This window comes from Montipora foliosa, chromosome 5, assembly GCF_036669935.1.
Source record: "Montipora foliosa isolate CH-2021 chromosome 5, ASM3666993v2, whole genome shotgun sequence".
Lineage (NCBI taxonomy): Eukaryota > Metazoa > Cnidaria > Anthozoa > Scleractinia > Acroporidae > Montipora > Montipora foliosa.
In genome coordinates, this window is record NC_090873.1 from 47,302,559 (window position 1) to 47,317,558 (window position 15,000).

At 40.3% G+C, this 15,000-nt stretch overlaps 1 protein-coding gene across 4 annotated transcripts in view; it reads right to left on the reverse strand.

The window, feature by feature from the left end:
- Nucleotides 1-15,000, reverse strand: part of LOC138004518 (uncharacterized) — a 71,437-nt gene that overhangs the window by 453 nt on the left and 55,984 nt on the right. For 3 of the 4 annotated variants that reach the window (XM_068851052.1, XM_068851051.1, XM_068851050.1), the window contains exons 11-14: nt 11,295-11,931; nt 3,727-4,623; nt 2,419-2,724; nt 1-2,035 (exon numbers count right to left, since the gene is read on the reverse strand). The exon at nt 1-2,035 is cut by the window's left edge and continues 453 nt beyond it. In XM_068851052.1, the coding sequence (XP_068707153.1) occupies nt 1,755-2,035; nt 2,419-2,724; nt 3,727-4,623; nt 11,295-11,931 (2,121 nt within the window). In that variant the 3' untranslated portion in view covers nt 1-1,754. The remainder of the gene's footprint in view (nt 2,036-2,418; nt 2,725-3,726; nt 4,624-11,294; nt 11,932-15,000) is intronic. The other variant, XM_068851053.1, reaches the window with a different exon arrangement.

A 15,000-nucleotide genomic window follows, 5' to 3' on the forward strand; every position in this document is an offset into this window, starting at 1 on the left:
TCTATTTCCGTCCCTAAAATTTGGTTTTTGACAAACGAGTTGTTAAAACCGAAGTTCAGCATATTTGTCATCTGCGCGTGCTTCATAACAATACAGCGAGAATGCACCAATCCCCTTCCCAGACCCCACGTATCTTTAGGTCAGCGCCAAGACACGGAGCTCTGGAATAATCAATTTTCAGAACTGCGTTGATTGGCTAACTTATTTATCAAACTGCTAATTCGTAAACTACCGAGTGTAAAATAACTTGTAATTTACGAATATGGTGCAAAAATTTCCAACTCAACTTGTAAACACGAAGATTTGTCGCTGCTGTTACAAACCCTTGAGTTCTAGTGATCGCCCCATTTCACTTTTCGGTGAAATCGGAACTCCTAAAATGTTGGAGTTCCGGATATTGATTATTCCAGAGCTCCGTGTCTTGGCGCTGACCAAAAGACGCCTGGATTCTGGGGACGAGATTGGAATGCACCGTTTCGACAATTTCAGTGCTGGCAGTAAAGCGTCATATGAACCTAGTTTAATGACTTAGCTCCGACGAGTAATCGGAAGATTCGACTCAATATGAAGAAAGATCTTCCGCGCACACCTCCGTGATGTTGAAAAAACGAAATTTTATCAAAACCCATTACGTGCCATTTCAATTCTTAGAATCACCCTATACCAAGGAAACATGGAAAGACGCATTGAGTTGCATCTCTTAACTCTCAACGCTTTTCCTTTATGTCTCCACTAATGGCATAGCTCCCCACCTTCCTATATAAACCTTACACATGCAACGCACAATTCCTCAATTCCCTCTGACGAAGGGCTAACTGTCGAAAATTCAGCCATTGTTATGTTTTTGAGGTAGGCATTTTCCTCCCTGAGACTGATTGGCTTACGAGATGTCAAACAATTCCATTCGGCCAATGAGATCCTGAGGATACCATTTCAGCGCCAGAGTTGGCGCGACTTTTCGTGGATGACTTTTTTCTCAAATTTTGCTCTTGTTTAGCTGATCGTATTAAGGTAACAACGTTCCATATCACAGTTTCATGTTACACATCTGTTAAACATTTTTTTCTTATGAAATGAATTTGTACGATTTGGCCTTGTGTATTGATAATAATGATAACCACTTTTGTCGGGCATATAGTTTATTTGTGTCCCTCTGAGCATCATTTGCACCCTCTCTCCGCTGGGGCGCAAATGACACTCTTCGGGCCGCAAATAAATTATATGCCCTCCAAAAGGCATCATGTGATTGTCCAATTAACGTCACCTCTCATACCCTAAACTGTACAGAATAGAGCTTCATGCCGTCAGCCGCAAGCGTACCCCCACCTCTCACATAATCATTCGCAATATGCAATTCTTTGACTAAGCAAGGTTATACATATTGCGATGTTTTTGGTATAATTTACGCCGTATAGTGCGGATGAGCTGGAGACAAGCATATACACAAAATTAAATATGGCAGAGTACGGCATCGTTTTACAGATGAATATCTGGAAAAACAAATTTAAAAAGAAATTATACTGTGCTATCAAAGTCGTCTGTTCTTGAGGCCACTGTGAAACACAAACGTTTTAACGTACACTGATATAGAAAATTGGGTCGATTAATTGGAAAATTCGATTAATTTTAATAACAGAAGTATTTGTTGGCAAATGTTATCAAACTAGGTCTACTTGTGATACAATCCAAAAACCAATAATAAACCCGTTAGAACTAATCTATTTCATGCAAAATCAGCCAAATATTAAAGCAAACTATCTGCTAAAGGTAATAAGGTACTCAGGATAATACTGGGTGTCATGAAATACAACAAAGATGGAGGGGTTGCTTGTATCGTTGACAACTGAATCATACAGAATCTCTGGCCTTTTGGTATCTTTTGGAGGAGGATTTTTCATGGCGGAGTCGCCTACACAATACTTCCCCACCAGGACCCGGGCGAGGTACATGTAGTGAGACCCAGCTCCACCCATTGTATAGTGAACAGAGTAAGAGGCATCTCTGGAAAAGTACACTCCTTGTCCAAATTTAACTCCTGAAACGAAAAAGATTTGGTTTTTTTTTTGCGACAACCGTTCTCACCTTGTGAGTCAAGCTGCTCGACATATTTCACACCGGGCAACTTTTTTTTAGCAACATCTCGATCTAATCACGATGATCATGGCATGAGGTTAAATGAGCATTTACCCTAGGATGGTGACGCAATAGATTGCGACACAAATTGAAGGGGAGATGTTAGCAATGCCCAACGTTTAAATTCGTTGCACCTTTGCGGACACTGGTATCATGCAAACCCATTTACTACGTTATCCTACACAAAGAAATTGCGAGGTAAGGTACACGAAAAGATTGCGTAGTGTATCAAAGGTTTCAATTCAACCTGACATACATGCCCATGATGTTGTCAATGGAACCTACCATTTTGTCCACAAAACCTTCTGTTGAAACCTTGTGTGTTTATAGCTTTAACATTTTCACCCTTGGTACCATGGAACAGCTGTCGTTCATTATTTCCACCATTGTTTTGATCAATTTTTTGTTTTCTCACCACGTAAGACTGATAGAGATGCGGGTTTTGAATTCGCTCGATTTTCTGGATATTAACTTGTACATTGGTTAGAGAAACCACACTTTGATACTCAGAGGAGCTTGGGAGTAATGGTACTAAGTGTACAGTCATATCAGGATAAGGCATTGGATCCCAATGCTCTGGAAGCGGAATCCCTAAAACACAGAGCAAAAACGTTTACAGTTACATGTTTGTGCCCCTAAACAAAGAAAAGGCGGCCATATTTGTGTCCCGACCCAATCCTCTGGGAATTGAACTCTATTATTATGCAAACGTTTTCTTTTGTTTTCGTTGAAAAACATGGCTGTTGATCACGTGAGTGAAAACCAACAATACATCCCTGCCAAATTACATGGAAATGATCCCACTGTATTGTAAAACTGTTTCGTTTCATATTAAGTACTAACTTTCAAGGAAAAACGTTCGCAGCAAAACGAATCACGAACATTAATTGGATATGCTTTAAGAAAATTAACTTTATAATGGAAAAAAAACGTTTAAACTAACATTGAAGAAAAATTATTTTATCTGGTTTGAAGAAAAAAGAATTTAACTGGCAAAATCACACTAAGACCCAACGTTTCGAAGCAAAGATGATACAAGAAAAAAAAAATCCATTTATATCTTTATCTTATTCTTGCAAACACCGAGCTATCTGCATTATTTGCTCACTTAACCTTGGTCTGATCCTTTCACCTTTCTGTAAATTGTTATATTATCTCTCTTGCGCCATCCTTGACCAGTTTCTGCCTTTAAATTGCTGTCAAACTTGTCTTCTCCCCAAAAGGACAACTGAAAAATCAGAATCCTGTGAAGGATTCGAACCTGCGACCTCCGTAACACCGATCAGATGCTCTTCCCACTGAGCTACAAGAACTCACTGCAAAGTTAGGCCGTTTATCTGGGTCCTGAATGGACAACGTGTCCCACTGTTCTGAGAAGCTCTACTAAGTCATGCGCCTCAGTTTATACGACCGGTGTTACGGCGGTTGTACGTTCGATTCCTGTCTAGGATCCCGATATCAGTTCAGTTGTCCTTTCGCCCGTTGCCAAGTAACTTGTTCACGGACGCATTACACCTTTCTAACTTATCATGAACATTTTCTCTTATTAACACAATGTTAACGCTGAGTTATCACACTTATTTTTTCACTAACCTTCGTCAGCTCCTTTTACCTTTCTGTGAATTGTTATCGTCTCCCCGTTTTGCCGTCCTTGACCAGTTTTTGCTTTCAAATTGATGTCAAACTCATCTGCTCTCAAAGGTACCCTAACAAACGCTTCGCTTTTGACGTGTGCCATCTCTAACTTCGCGTTGGTTTTCAAATCAAACACCATTTTGGCCCCTTGTATTTCATAACTCCATTCAATGTTCTTTGAAACCAGTAGCGCTTGTTGCTCTTCCTTGATTTCCTTATTTCTTTCGTTAATTTCGTGCCAGATCTCCCCAACCATACCTGTCACTTCAGTTGGTTCACCACGGACCACGATGCGGTCAATTTCAGCCTCGATGTCAAGACTTACTTCACAGTCATTGGCTTTCTTTCTCAAGGAGTCAACCTGCTTGCGGGAAAGTTGGTTAACAGCCTCATTCTCGACTTTCTGAGTCGTGCAAGCTTCAGAGAAACCACTCTTCAAAGAATCTATCGCTTTTTGCACGCTTGTCGCGTCCTTGCCTACAACGCAGATTCTTAAAGATGGGTCGTTTGTCACACTCAACGTTCTATCATATTCTCTGGGTTGCCTTGTATGCTCTGAGGAGAAATTACTTTCCAGTCTATGATCAGCTATCCCGGCTGCATGCCTCTGTTGAGCCTGCAAAAATTCCTGCATCATTGAAGCTTGAAATACGACAATGCGCACTTTTCTGACGTTTTGACAACTCAGACTGAAGTTGTTCAGAGCCTGAAAGGTGACTTGGGCCGAGTCCGCCGCAGCCAGACCATAAGCACCAGTGCCAACACAAGGAAGTGAAAGAGAGCGAAGTTTGTGTTTATCCGCCAAGCGCAGACCATCCTCTAAACATGTCTGAAGATGTTGTTTATCTGACGAACCTATAATTATGACATACATAACACGATAAACCACAGCAATAACCATTATTTGCATTGATAAGAATGACAGCTTGAGATAAAATTTATTTAATAATTCAGTACGCGTCGCCAAGAACAACCATAATATGGCTAAAGGAGCCAAGCAGCCAACATTTCCCACAAAATAGATAAATCAAAGTGCCACTGTCGTTACTCGTGGATATGAAAGTTACCGCGATTGTTTGAAATTGGTAGGCTGAAGTTTCCTTTCTGCACTAGTCAGTGTGATATAACAGCTAGATAATGGTTAGCCTAAGAGCAGGCTCTTTTGTAGCCCCAGTCCTCTCGCGGCTACAAAAGAGCCTGCTCGCAGGCTAGATAATGGTGTATCAGCAGAGGGGGCTCTCACATGCGGCTAGATACCCAAAATAATGCATGTATATGAGGTGATCCCCTTTGCTGGAATTCAACCCTGTAAAAGAAGTCTACTATTTCTCCAATAGGCATAACATTATTCTTTAACACATCCTTTATAAAGAGCTGTACCATGTGTACAAAGTTCCTGGCACAGGTGCAATTTTTGTTGCCAGGTCATATTGTTAATCTTATCATCAGTCACTGAGATCTTTTTTCTCTTCAAGTCTACCAAGGATTTTCAAAGATGTGAACACCTTGTTTCTGCTGCAGAAAATGAACAGAACCATGTGGGATTACCTAACTGGTGAATAATAGGAAACAAGTCCTTTTTGCATTTTTCAAAATATGGTGGTGATCCTCTCAAGTTTCTCAATACTCTAAACCCTTGATCAAGATGTATTAATTTATTTACACAAATATCTGATTTTAGGTCACCTGAAGTGTATTTCTTTCCTTTGGATTTACATTTTCGAAGAGACAAAGATGCGCTATTTTGAATAGATCTTTGGTACTGATTGTGCAACTCTCCTGTCTTGATTTCTTAATTCCTACTTACACACTGTGCTGTAACGAACTCGTATTTTTCTATCCTTGTTATCAGGTCTGGTTTTAACACAGAAAATTGTTGGGAATGCCAACAATTCAGTCGTTGTCCATAATTATACCTAATCGTCTATTACCCTCTCCTGGTGCAAAGCTAAATACCCTCTTTAGCTCTAGATTTCAGTGATATCTGGTTGTTGCATTAAATTATCTGTGACACCAGACGGTCGTTCTTCTACTTTGCACCACTCATCATCACTGTTGTCTGTGTTATTACTGTCATTAGAGCTTGTTGCAATCTCATCAATATGTATATCGACAGATACTTGTGCATTTTGAATGTTTTCAGCAAACGTTTGAGTGTAAATCAGGAACGCTGCTACTTGTGGTAGGAACATTTAGGAATTCTTCCCATTCATTAATGTTACTTATGCCTACAGCAGTTGGATCTGAAAGAGCAGTGACCACATTTTCTTGCCAATTTTCCTGTACTTGTATATGTTCGTTTTGGAACAATTCACTAGTCTACACAAGGTACTTTGTTCCTTCTAACACTTTGGCTGGTCAGACTTTTCATACTTATAATGATGCTTGTAACTTAAGCATCGTTTCAGTTTAAATGGTGTGGTTTGTGATTCATTAATGGGCCTTGGTGAAGTAATTACTGTTGAACTCACATCAGCTGGCACATTAACAACGTTACCATGGATAGATAATTGACGAACCCTAGGAAGTTCACGTATTTGCATAAATGAAATGCGGTGAGAAATTAAGGGTTCTTCCAAAAGAGTTTTTTTACGAAAATGCATCTTATTTGCTTTAAAACAGGCTGGTACCTTTCCTTCAGTTAGGTTAGAATGGCAAGCAGAGCAGATCCATTCAGTATTATCAACACTTTTTGAGCCAGTTATACATTCCTCCGACGAACTCTGCGAGCATTTACTACTATATTTGCTACTGTTACACTTAGAGACAGATTATCTGTACTATAACTGATCACAGATATTCAGGGCCATGTGTTATCTTATCATGAAAAGACTGAATCATTTTTGACATGGAATGTCTAATACAGTCTTGACCTTGAGGATTTTCAGTGTGGTTTAGGTTTGAGCTCTGCATAGCTTCAGTCCTTAAATTGGTCTGGGCTTTTCTGTTTAGTTCTCTGACATGATCTGGATTGGAAGCTTTACCCTTATGAAATGTTTGCTTTTCATATTCGTTGACATTGGCAACATTGCTGATTTCATAACTTTAAATTCTGTCATTATAACAATCTAACAGAACTGCTGAGGCATTGTGTCTCTCATCCTCATGTAGATGTCCAATGTTAATAGCAGTAGTTCCTTGTTGTCCGCTTATAGGACTGATAACAGTTACTGTTGCCCACCCCTCAATGGTTCAGTTATACGTACTGTAACATTTAATGCATCTGAAACTGCTTGGGCAATAAGTGCATCACACCGTGTATGCTGCTGTGACAACACACCCACAATTGCTCTGTTTCATCAGGATCATTATATAACTGGTGGGCAACAGAAGAAACGAAGCATGAACCATCTGAGGTACGTTCTAGTGCCTTCAATCCTTGCTGAGCTAATCGAGCCTGCAACAGTGCCATAGATGGATTTCTCAGTACTGTATATGTACTTGTTCCATGAGCCACAGAGCCTGGGTTCGATTCAATGTCTCCTGATATCAAATGCTTTTCTCTTGATGCACAATATCTCTTATTTTGTTGGTTCAATTTTGTTGAACCCTTAGTAACAGATTGATCTGGAATACACAATGACCACAATAGTATTGACAAGTCTTGAAAAGCAAGGACGAGCAAGAGATAAACACTTTCTCAACTCCGATGAGCTCGGTACTCTCCAAATGGAAGTCACCTTCCAAATGGAATTTATAAATCCCCCGTGAGCTTAGGGGATCAACAGAGACTGTCTTCTCACCATGTGTCGGTCGATGCGATTTCGACATTTAAGTCTACGCGTTAGTGAGTGAAAGGGGGTGCACAATTAATTGCACCAATGTTTACTTGTTCAGAATCTTTTGCTAAACCTTCGAAGAACGCCGTTTCCTCACGTCCTCAGTCTCTTGCTTCTAAATGCCGCGGAAAGTGCTCAAACACTTAGTGCAAAATCCACAAACACCAATGGTGGCGCAAACCCTGGCAAACAGGAAGTCTTGAAGATTGGCTAATTAGATCAAACTTCGGGTTACGAGTGAGTGATAATCTGCATACAGATTCTCCCCAAAACTCGTGGATATTCTCGTGGATTATATCCACGAGTAAAAATGAGTAACCGGCCTTGCCATCTGGTAGTCGGTTCGAACTCTAAAATCTGGGTCTCCAAGAAAATGTTGAGATCAGTCATGCTTGCTGTATGACCAAGATCAGGCTTAACCAATTGGGTGAAGCCAATCAATAATCGCATGGGTGAATTTTTTTTATAGTGGATGAAGAATAGAGGGAAGAATAATTGAGAAATAGTAAGTGCTGTAAGTGTTTGAAAATCCACGTGCAACGAGCCTTTCTACCTAATCTAGCAGAACCAGAAATGTCACTGTACAGTCTGTATTTCAACCCACTTCTGTTAAAGCGCAAAATAAATAGTTTCTTCTTCTCTTATATACCCCCCCCCCCCCCCCCCCTCATTAAATGTTGGAAGGTAACACAACAATTTCCCACTAAAACTGTTCAGTTTTGCACAACATTTAATCAGGGGGAGAGAAGCAACGCAGACGTCAAAAGTGCTAACCCTCCCAGCGATTTTGTCCAGGGTATGATTGCAGTCTGAGATGTTGCTTGTCTAACACCTGAGGACAGACTATTCCAAAGGACTGCTCCACCGTAACTAAAGCTGTTTTTATAATAGTTAGCACGTGGCAAGGGAACAGCAAGCTTATTCTCAGAAGATGTAAGGGGTAACCATATCGCTCCGCAGTATGAATTTTGAAGAAACTTTGTAAAGCCATTACCAGTTCTACGCGTAGAAGTTGTGATGTTGATCGATGTTCGATTGAAGAAAAAAGGAAAGAAAACAACCCCTCAACCTTGGATTTTTTATTAAATCTTATTGACTGGTACTTATAATCGAGAATATGGAACCATCGGATCACTTGTACCATCTTCAAATCCGTTTCGTAGCGATGATGGTTCTTCAAGTTTATACCAATGTCATCTCAGGCGTCAACGGCAGCTGAACGACCACTTAAAGAATATTTGATACATTTTGAGCGTTGCGATCGTTAATAGCTGTAATGAAGAGGAAAAGGCAATGTTTCTAAACGCGGGTCTTCGTGGCGACAGCAGAAAACGGTTGAATGGGCTGACTGAATTGGAATGCAGTATTCAATAACTGTGGAGCGACTGCAGCTTTTGTTTGCCTACGCTTTGGTGTAGAGAAAACAGGTCAAATTAAACAACAGGGGGTCCATACAAACTGTGTGATTGTCAGAATCGAAATTATAACAAAGGGGCGTCCAGTAAACCGTTCTGAGTCGGAGACAGCGTCTGGCTCCACAACCTTCGGCGACGGAAGGGGACAATGTACAAGGTAGGGGAGGAGTATCAGGGAAAGGCTGAGGGGATGCCATGCAAGTCTTTTGGTTAGCAGCAAAGCCCACACATGTACGCATTGCGTACCTATTTTGATATATTGGTGGCTATGTGCGAAGCGAAGTGAAATTACACACACAGCTTTCACGTGACTCAAAGTCAAGGTCATTCGGCGTGCCCAAGGAATTAAAGCATAACGTAAGTGCCTTCATCAGGGGTGATACGACGTTTTCGCAAGATCCATTTATATGCTACCAATTCGTTAGGAAAGAAAAGGGTGCTCCCATTTATAGTAATTAGCGTCCTTCTCTTTTAGTTTAGATGCAAAGGAATTCAGGTAAAAGGCCAGCACCATCACTGTTCAAAGGAGCGTGGGCGGCATTCGTGTGCAAAGCGTGCCAAGATTCCAAACAACGGCGTTGCTAGTACCGCCGATTGGCGGCAGCGACGGTTAAAAGCAAGGTCGCCAGTTACATTAATGAGCGCTTTTTTTCTTTTTCAGTAAATTGGCACCATATAAATGGACTCTTTAGATCACTTTTGATCACCCCAGACGGAAGACACTAGACAAGAGTGTCGGAACGTTTGAAGCTACATTCAAATTTCTTCAAACCAGCGAAGCATCTAACTATGTCTTATTGTCAAGCGAAAACAAAAAAATTCTAAACAAAAGAAAAAACAGAGAGAAGATACGAAAAAAAGGTCATATTGAATGGTTCGCGTGGGGGACTTGAATCCACGACCTCCAGATCGTATTGGGCCCAGAACACCCACCTTTGAACACGAGTCCTTCCTTAACCCTTTCCTGCCCAAGGCTAGGCTCGATTACCAGCCGCTGTTTCGGGAAATGAGCCAGCGCTCACTCCCGAAATCTCGGCTGGACTCGTGAGGTGAGCCATTGTTAATCTCCGCCAATCAGAAACTCGCCTGCACAAATCCGTCTGGCATAAATTATATGTTTTGGCTGCAAAGGTATTCTTTGACCCGGCCTGTTCGAGGTTTACAGTGCTTTAAGGTAGGAAACATCCAAGATTGCGACAACGAAAAGTGTTCGAGAAGCTGGAGAATGGGAATTGTGTCGTTTTCTACCGCCTGAGTTCGCAAACCTCACTTATTTTCCAGATGGCGTCAAGGTCAAAATACGGCTTTCAAATCCATTGCTATTGCAATTTTTTCCTCATACTTCGCTAATGTAAGAGCAAGTAAAATTCCTCAAGATCCATTGAAAGTACTGCTGAGTTTATTGCTGGCAAAACGAGGGGGCCGATGAGGTCGACTGAGAGCTAAAGCAGCCGAAGATTTCGTTGATGATTCGCCGGTTGAATTCAAACTCACATCGATCATTTAACCACAAACTCAAGCTCGTATCATCTGGAAACTTCGCACAGACGTTTTAAGCATTGTTATTTAATTTCTGTTTTCTTAAAATCAGTGTTTTTGGGATGTCTAATGCTATTTCCCCGCAACTATTAACTTCGCATAAATTATATTTTGAATTTACGTCACAGACACAATCTATCGTTCACGCGTCCAGCCGTCTCTTCTCGGGGAGGATACCCGAACTCGTGGGAGCGGCGGAAATCGAGCCTAGCCCAAGGCCAGACGATTTTAGTTGTCGATGGGGCACCCCTCGGAGAGGAAAAGGTTAATATTTATTCCTTCGACATATCCATGACTTCTGCGCAGTGAGGAATCAAGCCAACTGTTAGCTGTTCACTTTGTGACAGTCTTTATAAACCCGTATGGGGTGTGGATATCACCAGGGTTGAGTTCAGGCTTAACTTTCATGCTTTCCTTTCGTTGCTGCTTAAGTAACTGCACAAGTAAGTAACGTTTATAAATGCAAATATCTAAAAATCATAACATTGCTGAATTCAGCAGTCCAAGTCTCTTTATAATGACAAAAATGTAAACCTTACTCTCTCTCACAACTTTACACGAGAACAAAATGGTTTCGCCGTTACGAGGTAGTAGCCACAGTAAAGAATTAAAAAAAGATGCAACTCAATCAGGTCTTTTGTAAATGGGGTAGGACGGTTTGCGAGATACTCGAAAAAACAAAGCATAAACTGTTAAAGAGTCAACACGCTTTAATTTAGGTTCAATCTTAGGACACTTTAAAAGCTAATACCTATCTAACATTACTTGGAATATACAAAAAATAAAACCAAACCTGGAATAATGTGAATAACTTTAGGCGCTGCTAAATTGCCTCCGTTTGTCATCACAGCTGAGCCCGCAACTTGATTGCCCAGTTGGCTGCACTCTTGTTGGATCTGTGACCCGCCTTGTTTCAAAATGGCTTTGCTCAATTCACCGGCATTGTTCATGTTCATATCGGTGCTGATAATGTTTAAAATTGCATCAGTTTTTTCCTGAGTCAAATCAGCATTTATGACTTCAATACTCGGGCCTGTGTTCTTGCTGTTACTTGGTCCGACCAAACCATTTTCAGATGACAAGCCTGGTGAACTTGCTGCTTCTCTGATTCCAAATTTGGATAGACGTTTCCCGAAAAAACCGCTAGTCGTGTATACTTGGCGTAAGTTATGCTTAGATTGCAAGTTGGCCATCTCTTGTTTGAAAGCAGTGATCAGGGCCTGATCTTGTTGGTACACCACAAATCGAATATCTTTCAAGGTGGACGAAGCATTTGTCTGGCAAAAGCTGAAAATCTCTTCCAACATTATTCTCGAGGCTTCATTGCGTGGAAAGTTTAACTTCCAAGTGCCTATAACAGGAAAAGCTATGGAGTTCATTCTTAGTTCTTCGCCTTTCTGGAGACATCTCTGCACGATGTTTCGTAAAACCTTGAATAAAAAGAAATGAAATAGTAAAATGTGGAAGTCTGTTACCAAAACACAGTATTGCCATTGCTTGCAGGAATCACAATTTCGCCATAAAAAAGAGGGGTTTATCATGCCCGAGATAGCAATACTCAAGAGCGCCGGGAAACCGACTGTCTTCTCATCGATATGCTTGCGCGAAATCTGCTTACGCACGAATATAAAAGCCACTTATGAATAATGTATAGTGAAGGATACCTTCATATTTAACTAATATCCCGATTAATGAAACGGATTAACCACACGCAGTAATCTTCACTACATTTATTTGTTGTGGTTTAATTTTGTTTTTGGTTTGAATTTTTTTTTAACCGGTTTATTTCTTTTTCAAACCAGTTTAAATTTTTAACCGCGCGGCCATGGGCCGAGCGCGGTTCTTGCTCTGCAATCGGTTTATTTATTTTTATTTTATTTCGATTTGCCGGAGAGTTGAACCAGACTTCCACTCGGCCTTATAGTCAGTGGGATTCCAGTCACGCAACCTAGGATGTTTATTCGCCAAAAAGCTGTTAAAACGTTAATGTCCTTAAAATTTTATGAATATAGTCCGCTCTTTATTTACAACAAAATATATATTTTTTTGTGTCTTATTGAAACATGTAATCGTGACTCTTAAGAAAGAAAGCTAAGACTATTACGTCATCGGAGATGTCACAACAGCTACGACTGATGGTGCAATCGGAGATTTGACAACGGCTTTAAGTAATGGTGCAATAACTTTGTGTGCAGCCGTTGTTGTCAGTTTGTTGTGCTACAGATTGATCAAGTGATTTTGATTTTATAGTCATCAGTGAATCAACAAGGACTGCTTTGAAATGTGTACTACGTTGCGACTATAGTGGTAAGAAAACAGATAAAATTTAGTTTTGTTGGTGAGCTGACCCAAATTTCTATTCGGTCATATAGTCAGTGGCACTTTGAATCACGCAACTTATGATGTTTACCGGTATTCGCCAAAAGCTGTTAAAACGTTAATGTACTTGAAATTTTATGAATATTCCACTCTTTATTTACTGCAAAATATATTGCCTTTTTGTGTCGATTCGAAGCGAGTATTGCATACATACATAGGCGTACGAGCCGGGGGGGGGGGGGGGGGGGAGCGGCAGCCGTCCCAGTCTCGGAAATTTTCGGGCAAAACGTTCAAAATTCGGGCAATAAAGAAACGATAAAAGATGGAATTAAAAAATATATATATTTTTTTAATTTTTTAAGTGGAAACTAGTGAGACGCACACCTTAACTGATCTTGTTAACTTTGTTTTTTATCCGACGGGTTTCGTCTGATCAAACAGACTTCATCAGGGATTCTAACAAGATGTCTAAATGGAACTACTTTTATACATGAAGTTATAGTACAAAAACACGTTCCGGCAAGGGTGTGAAAAGCAAAACTGACCCACAAAAATTACGCGTAGGATATAACGTAAATCCTGTGTAGAAAAGGTGCAAAGTTCAATTTTGGGGCTCACGATTTAACGTTGACGTATGTGAGGTTCTAAGTTTTTATTACTTACTAGATCGAGTAGACCTACATAGATTATGCGAGGTTAAAAAAAAACTCTGTTTCGAATACGTACAGTTTTATGACTTTTAAGGATTGTAAATGAATGTTTCTTTCGTACATTTTGAGGGAGTAAAAAACGGATTTCAAAAATCAAGCATTCGGGCACTGTGTAATTTTTTTCGGGAAAAAAGGACACCGCCCCCCCAGGTCGGATCGTGCCCGTACGCGTATGCATACATAAAAGGTCATTATGTCATCCATGGAATGTGTCGACGTTTCAACTTTCATTGGTAGGGAAATAACCACCGTACTAAACATAGCCGTGGATAACGTAATTCTTAAATTAAGTGACGCGTGTGACTACTTTTCTAGGCCTTTACTCGTGTAAAAAACCAATTAAATTTAATCGCGACTTTTAGGAAAGGAAGCTGTAAGTTGTTAAAAGTGTTATTATCGTATCGTTCATACCCATAGATATCCTGATGACAGTTCCAGATTAATTAAGAGCATTACGTCATCGGAGATTCCTCGGAGATTTCACCTCGGCTATAAGTGATATTGCAACTAGATGCTTCTGTGAAGCATACACTGGTTTGCCTACAGAAAATCAGAAGGCACTGAATTGTGTGGTATTGAAATACAGCATTCCAGTCTCTGAAGAATAACAAATAAAAGAGAAGCGAGAAACATTGGCTTCTGGGCTGACATGTTGATAATTTTCAAGTTCCCTCACAACTTCTTTTCACCACAAGTGTGCCCTATGAGCATCCGAAAACTTAGTAATACTAAACTTCACTGAAGTCAAGCCCTGTTTCGCGGGGTTAGTGTTGGGATGGGAGACCAAAACAATAAACATCTCTTAAAAAACAGAAACATCTGACCGAAAATACTATTAACGCTAACAAATGCGAACTCAGCAAGGTACAGATTCTGTTAGCTTGCTTTATGCAAAACAAATATTGATGAAAAAGCAAATAAATATTGATACACTGTTTTCAGAAAGAGCAGAAGGAAGTTTCCCGGACGGTCGATCGAGAATAAAATATTTACGACATGAAAACAACATTAATTTTGAACCTTGAATATAGAATATAAAAAGTTACGATCAGCGACAAACATTTTGGGAGATTTTTGCTACGTTCAAGTAAATTGCAAAATCGAAAGTGACATGGCCGGAATTCAGCGGGCGCCGTGATTAAGTTACCGCGGCATGTTTACTCGCCAAACAGTGAAGCATCTTTGTCAAATGATGGCAAGATACCGGGCTTTTGTAAGTATCTTTTTCTGTCAAGTGTTATAAAGTTTGACAATGAAATGAGCGAAGTCAAAACAAAGATCACAATCGCCCAACTCTTGTTTATGCAAAGTCAAAATTTACTCTCCAAGACGCGTACGACGTTATTTATCACCAGGTAATTCCATCATTTTGGAAATAGCAGCTACTTTATTATTCATCTGCGTCACAAGTTTTCACTGATTTTGGGCCTCATTTTGTTGAAACTCAAGCACGCTTCCAACAGGCCTGTG